Source organism: Mustelus asterias, chromosome 27, assembly GCF_964213995.1.
Source record: "Mustelus asterias chromosome 27, sMusAst1.hap1.1, whole genome shotgun sequence".
Classification (NCBI taxonomy): Eukaryota; Metazoa; Chordata; class Chondrichthyes; order Carcharhiniformes; family Triakidae; genus Mustelus; species Mustelus asterias.
Window position 1 is genome coordinate 8,301,320 of NC_135827.1, and position 15,078 is coordinate 8,316,397.

At 45.3% G+C, this 15,078-nt stretch overlaps 1 protein-coding gene across 1 annotated transcript in view; it reads right to left on the reverse strand.

Moving 5' to 3' along the window:
• The window catches only part of LOC144479845 (otoancorin-like), a 106,130-nt gene that overhangs the window by 78,357 nt on the left and 12,695 nt on the right, over positions 1–15,078 (reverse strand). The window contains exons 3-5 of the mRNA XM_078198837.1: positions 11,369–11,403; positions 3,986–4,152; positions 2,264–2,439 (exon numbers count right to left, since the gene is read on the reverse strand). Coding sequence (XP_078054963.1) covers positions 2,264–2,439; positions 3,986–4,152; positions 11,369–11,403 — 378 coding nt within the window. The remainder of the gene's footprint in view (positions 1–2,263; positions 2,440–3,985; positions 4,153–11,368; positions 11,404–15,078) is intronic.

The window sequence follows — 15,078 nt, forward strand, 5'->3', positions numbered from 1 at the left end:
TTCAACTCCCTCTTAGCCAATCTAAAGCTTCCTAGTGCACTACCCGAGTGCTCACGTCTCATCCGAACATAAGCCTCCTTTTTCTTTTTAACCAACAAAGAAACTTTTTTGGTGCACCACGGTTCCCTAGCCCTACCAATTCCTCCTTGCCTGACAGGGACATACCTATCACAGACTCGCAGTAGCTGCTCCTTGAAAAAACTCCACATGTCGGACGTTCCCAGTCCCTGTAATCTCCTAGTCCAACCTATGTTTCCTAATTCTCTCCTAATAGCCTCATAATTACCCTTCCCCCAGCTAAAACCACTGGCCCGAGGTTCATGCCTATCCCTTTCCATCACTAAGGTGAACGTAACCGAATTGTGGTCACTATCACCAAAATGCACACCAACTTCCAAGTCTAGCACCTGGTCTGGCTCATTTCCCAGCACCAGATCCAATATAGCCTCACCTCTAGTTGGCCTGTCTACATACTGAGTCAAAAAACCTTCCTGCACGCTTTGAACAAAAACTGACCCCTCTAACGAGCTAGAGCTATAACAATTCCAGTCAATATGAGTCAAGTTAAAATCCCCCATAACAATTGCCCTATTACTTTCACTCCTAAGCAGGATTGACTCCGCAATCCTTTCCTCAACCTCTCTAGAACTTTTAGGAGGTCTATAAAAGACTCCCAACAGGGTGACCTCTCCTCTCCTATTTCTAATCTCCGCCCATACTACCTCAACAGATAAGTCCTCATCAAACCTCCTCTCTGACACTGTGATACAATCTCTGACCAATAATGCTACCCCTCCCCCTCTTCTACCTCCTTCCCTACTTCGACTAAAACATTTGAACCCCGGGACCTGCAGCATCCATTCCTGCCCCTGCTCTATCCATGTCTCTGAAATAGCCACAACATCGAAGTCCCAGGTACTGATCCACGCTGCAAGTTCACCCACTTTATTGCGAATACTCCTGGCATTGAAGTATACACATTTCAAACCCTGCTCCACCCCACCTCTGCAATGCCGTGCATTGCAGTCCCCATCCATGCATCCCTCACTTTCAGCCCCACTACTCAGGATCCCTCCCCCCCCCCGAATCAGTTTAAACCTCCCTGCATGGCCTTAGCAAATTTACCCCCCAGGATATTGGTCCCCTTCTGATTAAGGTGTAGACCATCCTTCTCATAGAGGTCACACCTTCCCCAGTACGAGCCCCAATTGCTTAAGTACCTGAACCCCTCCCTCCTGCACCATCCCCTCAGCCATGAATTCAAACCTTCCCTCTCCCTATTCCTCTCTAAACTATCCCGTGGTACAGGCAAGAGTCCAGAGATAACCACTCTGTCAGTCTTGGCCTTTAGTTTCCACCCCAACTCCATAAATCCCTGCCTAATATCCCCTTCCCCTATCCTCCCTATGTCGTGTGTCCCCACATGTACAATAACTTGTGGTTTATCTCCCTCCCCCCTAAGAGTCCTGAATACCCTGTCAGACACATCCCGGACCCCAGCCCCTGGTAGGCAACACACCAACCCTGAGTCCCTACCTTTAGTTCCGACCCTCCCATCTGTCCCCTTAATTGTGGAGTCCCCAATCACAAGGCCCAGTCTTTTACAGCCCCTAACCACCTGAGCTTTCTCACTCGGCTCACCCCCAGAGATCTGCTCTCTATGCTCAGTTGATTCCTCCTCAACTGTAGCCTCCAGCACCGAAAACCTATTTTGTATCATTTTCTCAACGGAAGAAGGTGGAAGAGAGTATGTCCAGGGTGTGTGGGGTCCTTGATTATGTTGGCCGCTTTTGTAGCTCCGAGCAAGTAAAAGTAAGTTACACTACAAGCCCAATTTATAATCTTAAATTGGCACACTCAGGATTGGTCAGCTGGTGCTGTCCAATTGTAAAATCACATTTGACATTAGCCATTATGTACTGAGTTCTGCAAGCACAGTTGGCTGCCTATGGTCAGCACTCTGTCTATTGTCAACGGCAAAATGGACGTGCTTGTATGACACTATCAGCCAATGGTTCAGGAGGTGTGGCCAATGTAACTGGCATTAAGTTTTCACTCCTTAGCCAGATTTTCTTTCAGCCCATATGACGGAAAGAGCCTGATTCGCAAGTGAACAGATTTGAGAGAGAGAGATGCAGAGGAGAGTGGTGAGAGCTGACCCACAGGCTGAGGCGACGGGGGCAGCAATGGGAAAGGGTGAGTTGGATAGAAAGAAGATTGGCAGCATTAGATCCCAGCAGGCACATCATTCCAGTGATAATACCTTTTCCATGCTTGTCATCATCGGTTGGCTTTCCTGATCTTTTCTGACTAGGTTTGCGAACTGAGCTTTCCATTCCAAGCCCTGACATCTTTGTGTAAATACCTTCAACCCACTTATAAATCTGCTTCCTGGTGCCTGGATTAAGATCATCATATTTCGCATTTAAGAGTTCCATCCTGTAACAATGTGTGAAATAGTAAGTGAGAAAAAAAATTGAAATACTTATATAGTAAAATAATTGCCAGAATTTTCCACCGTTCACGCTCCGCCGCAAGCGAGGACGGAGAATTTGATGCTCAGCCAAATCTCCGTTCATTGCAGTGGGACAGGAGGATTCCAATGGCATGAATGGCCAGAAAATTCCAGCCAGTGATTTTAAAGTTGATTATCTGTGTATTTGGCAACAATAAAGTCACCCTAGTCGCAGATGACCATAGGCTGCTTGCCCTTTTGAGGGGGAAAGCTGACTGGTGGCGATTTTAACCTGAGGACCACCACAACTCAGGCAAAGGATAAGGTTATGAAGGCGGGGCCTTAATCATAGAATCATGCACTGCAGATCCCACCGAGTACAGGGTCTGCACCGAGCACAATCCCACCCAGACCCTATCCCCTTAACCCCATGTATTTACCCTATCTAGTCCCCCTGACACTGAAGGGCAATTTAACGTTGCCAATTAACCTGAGTCACACATCTTTGGACTGTGGGAGGAAACCGGAGCACCTGGAGGAAACCCACACAGACACTGTCTCCACAAAGACAGTGACCCAAGCCGGGAATCGAACCCGGATCCCTGGCGCTGTGAGGCAGTCTCAACTATATTTCTAATCAACAATTTCATTTAGAGACTCCTCCATCACTATTATGGAAAATGATTTCTACAAGGTACAAGTCAGGAGTGTGATGGAATACTCCCCCCTTGCCTGGATGGGTGCAGCTCCAACACCACTCAAGAAGCTTGACACCATCCAAGACAGAGAAGCTACTTGATTGGCACCACATCCACTCCCTCCACCACGATGCTCAGTAGCAGCAGTGCGTATCATCTACAAGATGCACTGCAGAAATTCACCAAAATTTCTTAGATAGTATCTTCCAAACCCATGACCAATTCCATTTAGAACGACAAGGGCAGCAGATACATGGCAATACAACTGCTTGCACATTCCTCTCCAAGCCACTCAACATCCTTCGCAGTCACTGGGTCAAAATCCGGGAGTTCCCTCCCTAACAGCATTGTGGGACATGGGGACTGTGGCAATTCAAGAAAGCAGCTCACCACCACCTTCTCAAGGGCAATTAGGGATGGGCAATAAACACTGGCCAGCCAGCGACGCCCACGTCCCATGAATGACTAAAAAATAAGTTGGCTGTGTGCAAATTTATGACTTATTTGAATTTCGAGGTTGAGATCATTACCTTTCATCAATAAATTGCAAGACGATGCCTGTTATTTCCTTCTCGGCTAAGTGATGAAATCATAAATGTAAGGTGTAATCATGCATGCAACGTTCATGCTGCACAAGATAAGCCATGGAACACATTGACGTGCTTTACAATGATCTGGTTCATTCACTGCTGTCAGTGATTCCCTTTAGATGTGACATAGAGTACAGGATAGGAGTTTGCTGAAGCATATAGATTTCAAATTGCAGTTTGTCTTTCAAAATCTACATATGGACACTGTTTTATTTCAATGTAGCGAGGCCTACAATACTTACAGTTCCACCAAATTGTAATAAGTGACATTACGACTGAACGACTTGACACATCCTGGACTCAGATCACTGATAGTCTCATTAAGGTCTTTAAGGTAATCCGTGATATTCCCTGGAGCGCTGATGTTGTTCTTTAGATCATTTTCCCATCCTCGACATCTTCCAGCGCCCTGCAATTCAAAATGTGCAAACCATTCAATAGCCCTGCGTTATGATCTGGCAGCTATTAATTGACATGCAAACTGAATCTCAAAGGGAAACTTGGCCCATGTACCACAACCTCTTTTTGTCTGACAACGATAGTCCAGTGAATTCAGAAGCCACAAATTCCGGAACAACTTTTGGGATTTGAAACAATAAATTAAAACATTTATTAACTAAGGAAAAGAAAATGTAAACACACAAAATTACAGTTATACACAGTCAAAATTTGCCTGACAAAACACTCCCCCCCCCCCCCCCCCCCCCCAAAAGACCCCCTATCTGTTCAGACTTAAGTAAACACCAACCTGGCAAAATCCCCTTACAGATGTTTAACGATAAAAATTCAGTTATATTCAACCCAAGACAAAGTTACAGTCACTTTAGAATTCCTACAGTGTAGGAGGCCATTTAGCCCATTCAGTCTGCATTGACTCTCTGAGAGACCATCTTACTCAGAACCACCCAACACCCTATCCCCGTACATTACGTATTTACCCCACTAATCCCCCGAACCTACACATCTTGGGACACTAAGGGGCAATTTAACATGACCAATCCACTAACCTGCAAATCTTTGGCCTTTAGTGAGGCATACCACACAATCTCTCACTCCCTACTACCACTCTGCTGTGGAAATTCAAGAAACTTCCAAGCAAAGCCCTACTTTCTGAAAAGCAGGTTCGAAGGCTGATTACCAGGCTGAATCCAGGGATGGCGGTACAGATGTATGAGGAGAGATTGACTAGGGTAGGATTGTTTTCACTGGAGTTCAGATGAATGAGGGGGGAATCTCACAGAGACTTATAAAATTCTAACAGGACTAGACAGGGTAGATGCAGGGAGGATATTCCCAATGGTGGGGGAGTTCAGAACCAGGGATCACAATCTGAGGATTTGGGGTAGACCATTTAGGATGGAGGTGAGGAGACACTTCTTCACCCAAAGAATGGAATTCATGACCACAGGAAATAGTCGATGCCAAAACATTGAATGTATTCAAGAGGTGGCTGAATATAGCACTTGGGATCAAACGTTATGGGGAGAAAGCAGGATTAGGCTATTGAGTTGGATGATCAGAAATGATCGTAATGAATGGCGGAGCAGGTTTGAAGGGCCAAATGGCCTGCTCCTGCTCCTATCTTCTATGTTTCTAAGGCTGTTTCAATTTGCCTCTCCACGGCTCTTTTCCCAAGACAGAGAGACATCCTAGACACCCCATATTCAGCCCCACCTAAAAGCTCACAAACAAGGGGGTCAAGATTTATCTCATAATTTATTGCACGAATGCACAAATTCTCCAGGTGAGGGTGGGTAGGGGTCCAAGTAGTGCATGGATATCAGGCAGATGATAGGCTCAGAGAAATGGTGTTGAATCAAGGAACAGACTCCATTTTGAATCTGCTAGCTTTTTCCTTCTGTAATGATAACATCCCGCACAGTCTGGTGAAGGCAAGTGGGCTGATATCAATGTGCTGGACTGATGTTTAAATGTGATGCCGGGACCTTTAAACCTACTAGCTGATGGCAGGCTGACGAATCAGCTGCCAAGGGGTTTGGAGGGGAACTCGCCTGTACATAATTAAGAGGGTTCCAAGCACAAAATCTGGCATGGGATCGCACCAGTCTGGCCACTGGAATAGCCTGTCACTGCACATAGTCTCAAAAATGGAGAATTCCACTCTGACTGTCCACGGGATACTTGAGCATTATGACCAAGTCTTCTGCTCTCCTGTTTTCCCTGGAATTCCTTCAAATAACCGCAATGGGAGCAAAAACAGAAAATGTTGGAAAATCTCAGCAGGTCTGACAGCATCTGTGCAGAGAGAATAGAGCCAACGTTTGAGTCAGGATGACCCTTCATCAAAGCTGCATTTTCCAGCATTTCAGATTCCGCCATCTGCAGTATTTTGCTTTGGTCACCATGGAAACTCTGGCTGGTTATCCAATCCCCAGCCTTGGAGATTTTGTGCAGACCAGGAACTGGACTGCGAATCTTCCCAAGAGGAGGGCTTCATCGTAGCATTAGTTACAGTGAAAAACAGAAACTTATTTATAATGAAGATGTTTATGATCTATTTGTGGTTACTGGGAGAGGACTTCTTTCCCCTAGCCTGTACACTGGAGAGGTGGTGTAATTACCAACACAGCCATCAGGGGAACTGGCTTTTGAACATTTAATTACATCCTTCCAAGTAAACCATGACAAACATTCGCCTTCCTAGAAAAACAAGTCACTGAAGTGCAACACTTGATAAGATCTCACCTGAAGGCTATCATTTCCATGATCATTTCTGAATTTCTTTTTCAGAAAATACTTGACTCATAGAACTAGATATTGTTTATACACAAAGCTTCAACTCATCTTCACAAATCTATCGATGACTTGAATTGTAAGCTATTATTATGCTATTAAGCATGCTGGCACTTTTCCCAACTTCATGCATACAACAATTACAAAGTGAGCATTCACTGTGACAACACTGTAATCATTATATTATGACGAATGCAATCAGACCAATAAAAGGCAAGACCAATAAGGAAAACATAGCTCTGGATGGCATCAATAATTAACTCAGGTTAACAACCAATTAAAGGATTTAATTATTAAGAGAAACATTTTCAGTCTGAAGTATGCCCCTGAAAGGTACAAAGAACAGTACAGCACAGGAAACAGGCCCTTCGGCCCTCCAAGCCTGTGCCGCTCATTGGTCCAACTAGACCATTCGTTTGTACCCCTCCATTCCCAGACTGCTCATGTGACTATCCAGGTAAGTCTTAAACGATGCCAGCGTGTCTGCCTCCACCACCCTACTTGGCAGCGCATTCCAGGCCCCCACCACTCTCTGTGTAAAAAACATCCCTCTGATATCTGAGTTATACCTCGCCCCTCTCACCTTGAGCCCGTGACCCCTCGTGATCGTGACCTCCGACCTGGGAAAAAGCTTCCCACTGTTCACCCTATCTATACCCTTCATAATTTTGTACACCTCTATTAGGTCTCCCCTCATTCTCCATCTTTCCAGGTAGCCCAACATTGGGAATGTCAAATGCATTGGGGTGGGCCACTAGCCGCTGGCAGGAATCACGATAGACTGGGAATAAGGGGGATTCCCTCCAGGCACTAAACCCATTGAGAGTCACTCTGCTCGTTGCGCCAGCCCCGATCAGTTTCCCAACTAGAGTGGGCAGACATGAAATGATTAATCACAATTGCTCATTTCAATGTCTCCGGTTTTCACACTAGCGGGAGCACTGAGAAAAAGAATGTGAGAATCGTGCCCTTTGTGAGCGATTTTACCACTTCGCCCCACGCATCAATGGGCGGAGGGAGCCGGTAAAATGGGGAGAGAGCTGAGATCAATTTCTCACCTCTCGCAATCTTACCAGCACCGGATATCCGACGCATTCAGCCTCCCGCCCGTTTCCAGCGAGAGGCTGAATAAATTATTTACATGTATGGCGATGCTCATTTTAATGGAATTGATGAGCCCAGGAAGCAATCGTCTGGGCGCACTTGTCTTTGTGGCCTTGCCGGGAGAGGTTCTCTCCCGCAAACCGGGACCAGTTGTGATAGCCTTGCTGGTACAACCAGAGGCCACTGAGGCCCTCCTGGGGGGTTGAGGGCAAAGGGTGTGCCCCTTGGCCAGTGCTCATCTGGCATTCTGGCACTGCCCACTGGGCACCTTTGCGGGGTGGTGGCTTGAGGGAACGGGGCCTGAAGGGACAGGGCTTACATGGGATGGGCCAATAGTGCAGGGAGGGGGGCCCGCTGCCACACTGCATGTGATCAGTGGGGGAGGAGGGGCGCGATTGGTCTGGGCAGTGGGGGGGATGTCGGGGGGTAATATTTCTGGATGGGGGGCACTCACAATCGGCCACAAGCCCCCAGGATATCTGGCGGGGATGCCAGGTTGAGGTCAGCTGCAGCAGCAGAGTGCTGACAGATCTCTCTCTGAGACCTGTCAGCTTTCTGCGGGTTACCATTGCGCAATATGCAGCCACATAGATTTGCACATGCGCGATGGCTCCCTCTGCTGCTGCAGCAGCTTTCCTCACCACCCCCCCCCTCCTTTTTTTAATGGCTAGAAACAGTCTAGTTCATTTTTTGCTACTAAGAGTGCATTGGATACGCAATTTGGACTCGTCCAAAAAAACAGATTTGAAACTTCCGTTTTCACACTAGCTCGGCACTTAGAATTTTTCTCTTACAATCGTCCCCACTATCTTTGGTCCTGACTATAAACTCTGTCACATTACCCATTCCTTTGCCATGATTTGTGGACCACTTGCTATTGATTCCATATTTCTCCCCTGCCCTTACCACCTCAGCTATTATGTCAATTTTGTTCATGATCTTTGCATTCTGTCCATCTCTATGAGCTCCTGGCTCCATGTCCACTCCATCACAAGGGCTGTCTCCTTCCACATCAGCCAACATCACCCGCCTCCATTTAGTCCTGAGTCTATTGCTGCTGAAATCTCATTCCTGCTGTTGTTACCACCAAACCCGACAATTTCAGTGATCTTCTGGCCCACTCTCCATCTTTCACTGACCACAAACATTAGCTCAACCAAATATTGATGCCCACTCACTCAACTATGAACTCTGCTGCTGTTTTTCTACATTGAGTCACAGTCGCCCAAAGTCTGAAGTTAAAATGCTTATCCTTCTAATCAACTCTTTTCATAGTCTCTCTCTCCTCTCTATGTATCTGAACTCCTTATGACCGCTTCCCAAATTTTTCAGACCTCTTCGTTACTATGATCCAAGCCTGTTGCTGAAGCTGAAATCAAGACAGGGAGCTTTCCTTTATTGAGCAGGTTTTTTCATCTTGTTCTATCTCACAGTTCTCCTCCCGCTCCCCCAGTGCCTCCCGCTCCCCCAGTGCCTCCCGCTCCCCCAGTGCCTCCCGCTCCCCCAGTGTTCCCCTATTAACAGGCGAGATTCTCTGGCCTCCCCTCAGCGTGATTCTCGGCTGTGGGAAGCAGCGCACCGTTTGCTGGCAGTAGGATCCTCTGGTCTCGCTGCTGTATTCAATTGAAGCCACCCCACACTGCCGGGAAACCCACAACAGGGGGTGCACCACCATCAGAACCAAAGAAACCCGCCTGCATAGATGGCCAGACAATTCAGACCTATATGTGCTTAAAGACAATTAGCACCAATCGCCTGTATCTCTTAGCCTGAACAATGGAATTGACATTATATTAACACCCTTGCACATGCTCTTAACTTTTACCTTATTATAGCCTTCACCCACCTCATGCACACGCTCAGTAATTCATTAAATCCCATCATTCCACCTTTGGCATCACCATCTATACTTGACACTCCTTAAACTTTCCTTCTTTAACCAAACGTTTGGTCACCTCATCTGACATCTTGGGTCAAATGTCGATTTTCTAAATTATGCCCCTGTGAAATGCTGTGGAGCTTTTCTCTGTGTTGAAATGGCCAAATGTCATTAAAAAACATAATGGATTTGAAATGCCATGATGGATTAACTGATGAGACATGAGACGATTCAGTGTGCTGCTCAGTCATAATGTTTGAGTTAGGCCGTAGGATTGATCCCTCGTCTATGCTGACCTTAGCCAAAGCAGCAGTCAGAATGCTGCAGCTGTTTATTGTGAACCTGCCTCAGGGCAAGTCAGGGTGTCGACTTCTGTGTCGATACTCCTGTAAATTGTCTGCATGAGAATGTCTGGTAAGGGTAGAATGGAGTCACACCTCAGGAATGAGTAGTTTATCAATGCTATGCAAGTTTACACATGAAGAACACCGAGGTTCTGCGAGCTTGCGCAAACAGATATGGATAAATTTTGCAGTTCCGCCCACCCACTGTGGGAATCACCGTGGGCAGGATGGAAAATTTGATAGACCATCGCAAACAGAAAATCCTGCCTATGCAGTCAGTACCTTCAGAAGGAGCAGAGAAAGAAAGATAATTGGAAGAGGGGGGTGGAGAATACAAAGGAAATATCTCCTGGTAACAATAGACTTCCAAATTTTTATTCATTCATGGTGACATGGGTGTCGCTGGCTGGCCAGCATTTATTGCCCATCCCTGCTTGGAGGCAGTTGAGAGTCAATCACATTGCTGTGATCCTGGAGTCACATATAGGCCAGACAAGGCAAGGACAGCAGATTTCCTTCCCTAAAGGAAATCAGTGAACCAGATAGGTTTTTCCAACAATCGACAATAGTTTAATGGTCATCAACAGGTTCTTAATTCCAGGTATTTTATTGAATTCAAATTCTTCCAACTGCCATGGGGTTGGATTCGAACCCGGGTCCCCAGTATGTTAGCTGAGTTTCTAGATTAATAGTCTAGCGATAACATCACTAGGCCAACACCTCCCTTTGCATGATGTTTTTAATTAGGATGTGGAGATGCCGGCGTTGGACTGGGTTAAGCACAGTAGGAAGTCTCACATCGCCAACGAACTGTCCTGGTTGGAGACAATACACATCTCTTTAACCTGTGTCTGGCCCTCTCTCCACTGTAAGAAGTTTAACAACACCAGGTTAAAGTCCAACAGGTTTATTTGGTAGCAAAAGCCACACAAGCTTTCGGAGCTCCAAGCCCCTTCTTCAGGTGACTCACCGGAAGAAGGGGCTTGGAGCTCCGAAAGCTTGTGTGGCTTTTGCTACCAAATAAACCTGTTGGACTTTAACCTGTGTTGTTAAACTTCTTACTGTGTTTACCCCAGTCCAACGCCGCCACCTCCACATCATGACCTCTCTCCACTCACATTGTCTATACCTTTAAGACTTGATTGCCTGTAAAGACTCGCATTCCAATCATTATCTTGTAAATTGAGTTTGTGTCTGTATATGACCTGTTTGTGAGCACAAGTCCTCACTCACCTGATGAAGGAGCCTGAGACTCCGAAAGCTAGTGCCAAATAAACCTGTTGGACTTTAACCTGTGTTGTGAGACTTCTTACTGTTTTTAATTAGTTCATCTCTGGTCACTGAGCTGGAGTCTGAAATTCTTCTGAGTTTTGTTTGCTTATCAAATATTACTGAGAAGTTCATTATTGATAATAATCAAGAGGATTGTTTTTGTACGGAGACCTCAACTAGCACCAGGGAGAGAGAAAAACTCCTTCAAAGGTCTGTGCTGTCTCCCTTCAAATTCCCTACTCACTGTATAAATTTATAGCATAGTGTCTTACCTTTTCTGAGGGTCTATCAGGTTTCTGAGGCTTCCCTTTGAATGTCAAACAAAAAGCAAATGTTAATAAATCTGTGAATAAAGTTAATGCAATTCATGTTATCCATTGATGTATTAGTAATGCATAAACAGATGAAAAATCGCCTACTGAGTTTCATGTTGAAAAGATTTTGAGATACTTTAATCTCCTTATCTACAGGTTAAATAATAGAGTATTCTTTAAATCCTGTGGCAGTTTGATGGATGATAACATACAATTTGAGAAGTGGGCTGAATATTTGTGTCTTATTCGAGCTAGCTGCATTTTAGCTTCAAAAATCATATTCTGATGATAACATCGACCATAATCAAAATAGATCATCCTTTGAACACAGTCCAAAAACGAATAGAAACCAGCCCAGTGCTCTGGTTTCTGTAAAATTTATTTCCACACCCGTCAGAGGCAGAGTCATTTCAACTTCTTTCACTGGCACAGTGGGTAGCACTGCAGAAGGAGGCCATTGGGCCCATTGTGTCTGCACCAGCTGTCCAAGCGAGTATCATGGCTTAGAGCCTTTTCCCCGTGCCCCTGCACATTGTTTCTATTCAAGTGGCACAGTGGCACAGTGGTTAGCACTGCTGCCTCACAGCACCAGGGATCCAGGTTCAATTCCAGCCTTGGTTGAGTGTGTGGAGTTTGCACGTTCTCCCTGTGTCTGTGTGGGTTTCTTCCGGGTGCTCCTGTTTCCTCCCACACTCCAAAGATGTGCCGGTTAGGTGGGTTGGCCATTTTAAATTGCCCCCTAGTATTAGGGGGACAGTGGGGTAAATGTCTGGGGTTGCGGGGATAGGGCGGGGAGGGTGGGCCTGGATAAGATGCCCTGTCAGAGAGTCGGTGCAGACTCGATGGGCCGAATGGCCTCCTTCTGCACCATATGGATTCTACGATTTAATATTTTCATTTATGCCATAACATTAATCTAATGCAATGCCATCTAACCATATTCTGCTAACGCATGGACACTGGGCGGGATTTTAAGACCCTTCCCAGCAGCAGGATCTTCCGGTCCTGCTGAAAGCGACTGCCCACGGTCAGAGGGATGATCCACGTAAAACGCCGTAGACTTTGGTGGGAACTGGAGGTCCCGCCAGTGGTCAAGGGAGAGCCACCTCAAAACACGCCACGGGGCGACTGGAAAATCCCACCCAATGTGAAATAAACTTCAAAAATAAACAACTTAGCCAGAATTTCCTCAAAGCTCCTGATTATCTGCCATAAATTGAACGGACGATTGACTGAAGCCTCCAATAGACTTTCCACTGAAGCGGTAATTGTCATTTGGAGAACCCATGGGTCTTTATTTTTGTATTTGTTCATCCTTGAACATTTGCATTTTTATCTCCATCTGGCTCAAGATATGATTGAGTTATCAGTTTGCCAGTGTTTCTTTTTAATGGATGGATTACACACCTGACTAGACAACTGTACAAGTGACTACCACCTGGCCAGCTCATTGAAAGCCATTTGCAAGTATTTTCCATTTTCTGACTAATTTCATCCCTTTCCTTATCTTTTAAAAGGTGTTGAATCCTCCCTGGAATCTGATTCCATGGGCATCAGTTGCCATCCCCATACTTGGCTGAATTTGAGTCTCATGTTGGACCTGATGAGAAGATGGCCAGATCCATCAAAATCAAATCATACCCTGTTTTCATCAAAGGATCATATTGGTATACTTAGAGCAAGGGTCACTGGACAGCGATCAGGTTGAGAAACCAAGGATGATTTTCACTGCCTGAACTGAGGCCACATGTCTGAAGCTAGTTGAATGAACACAGAGGCAGAATTGAACCTGGGTGTGTTTGCATTCTATGTGACTGAGATGGTCACACAGATCTCAGACAGCCTCTGGCAATGGAATAATATTCAGGTTTGTTTTTACAAAAATGAATGCATTTTCTCTGTAGCAGGTTTCGGGCTGAAGGGAAAGAAAAATGACGAAGGGCTAAGTTTGTGCAGGTTTTGCTAGAACACTTGGCCCAAAAGTGGCTCAGTCAATGCAAATGATCAAGGAATTTCAAGCACATGAAACATTCGGCATAAATTTATTTGCATTTGTCAAATTTAAACTCTTCCACGAATCAGTGCAAGCATTTTGGAATGTCATTTTTGCTTGCACTTGCATTAAGAAAAAATCATTCTTGAACATTTTGGGCGGAGGTTTCCCATCCCATCCGCCACGGGAATCGTAGCGGGCTTGACACGAACCATGCAAAGGTCTGTTGACCTTGGGCAGGATTTTCCGACCTTGGGGCGAGCGCGGCCGGAAAATCCCTCCCATTGTCTCTGTGTGGAGATTGCACATTCTCCCCGTGTCTGCGTGGGTTTCCTCTGGGTGCTCCGGTTTCCTCCCACATTCCAAAGATGTGCGGGTTAGGTTGATTGGCCATGCTAAATTGCCCCTTAGTGTCAGAGGGATTAGCACGGTAATTACATGGGGTTAGGGACAGGGCCTGGGTGGAATTGTTGTCAGTGCAGGTCCAAATGGCCTTCTTTTGCACTGTAGGGATTCTAGATTTAAAAGTGTTTGCCTGGCGTAGTTTTATTTATTTAGCTAAAAATTGAGTTATCACAAAAATAAATATTTTAGTCAGTGTCTGTGCGTAACCAAATTTTAAATAACTGGAAATATATTTTTTAAAACTGTGCAAAACACTTAACTGGTTTCAATTGTATAGACCAGTTAGTTTCTTAGTAACTTCAATATTTTTAACATTTAAAAGCTATTAAAATGCATCAGAAATGTATTTTTCTTCATTATTTCACAGAATGTGGATGTCATTTATTGTCTATTCATCATCCTCCATGGCAATGTGGTGGTGAGCTGCCTTCTTGAATAAATCTGAATGACATCCTAACCTTGGTCATTTCAGAGAGCAGTTCAGAGTCAACCACATTCAAAAATAAAATCCCTGCAGTGCAGAAAGAGCCCATTCAGCCCATCAAGTCTGCACCAACTCTCCAAAGGAGCATCTAATCCAACCTCCACCCACCCTGCCCTATCCCTGTAACCCTGTGCATTTATCATGGCTAATTATCCCAACCTACACATCTTTAGATAAAAAGGGGCAATTTACCATGGCCAATCCACCTATCCTGCATATCTTTGGACACTGAGGGGAAATTTAGCATGGCCAATCCACCTAACCTGCATATCTTTGGATACTAAGGGACAATTTAGCATGGGCAATCCACCTAACCTGCACATCTGTGGACACTGAGGGGCAATTTAGCATGGTCAATCCACCTAACCTGCACATCTTTGGATACTGAGGGACAATTTAGCATGGTCAATCCACCTAACCTGCACATCTTTGGATACTGAGGGACAATTTAGCATGGTCAATCCACCTAACCTGCACATCTTTGGATACTGAGGGACAATTTAGCATGGCCAATCCAGCGAACCTGCACATCTTTGGACATTGTTGTGGGCCCGGAGTCAAATATCAGTCAGACTCAGTATGATGGCTGTTTTCCTTTCCTGGAGAACATCAATGACCAGATGGGTTTTTACACATATAGGGATTTTTTTTTTTGGCCACCATTAAAGATGCTAGCTTTTAATTCCAGACTTTAATTAATTGATTAAATTTAAATTCCCCAGCTGTCATGGTGGAATTTGCTAAAATGGAGATTTGAGGATACATGTGACGAGACGTATCAAGAAA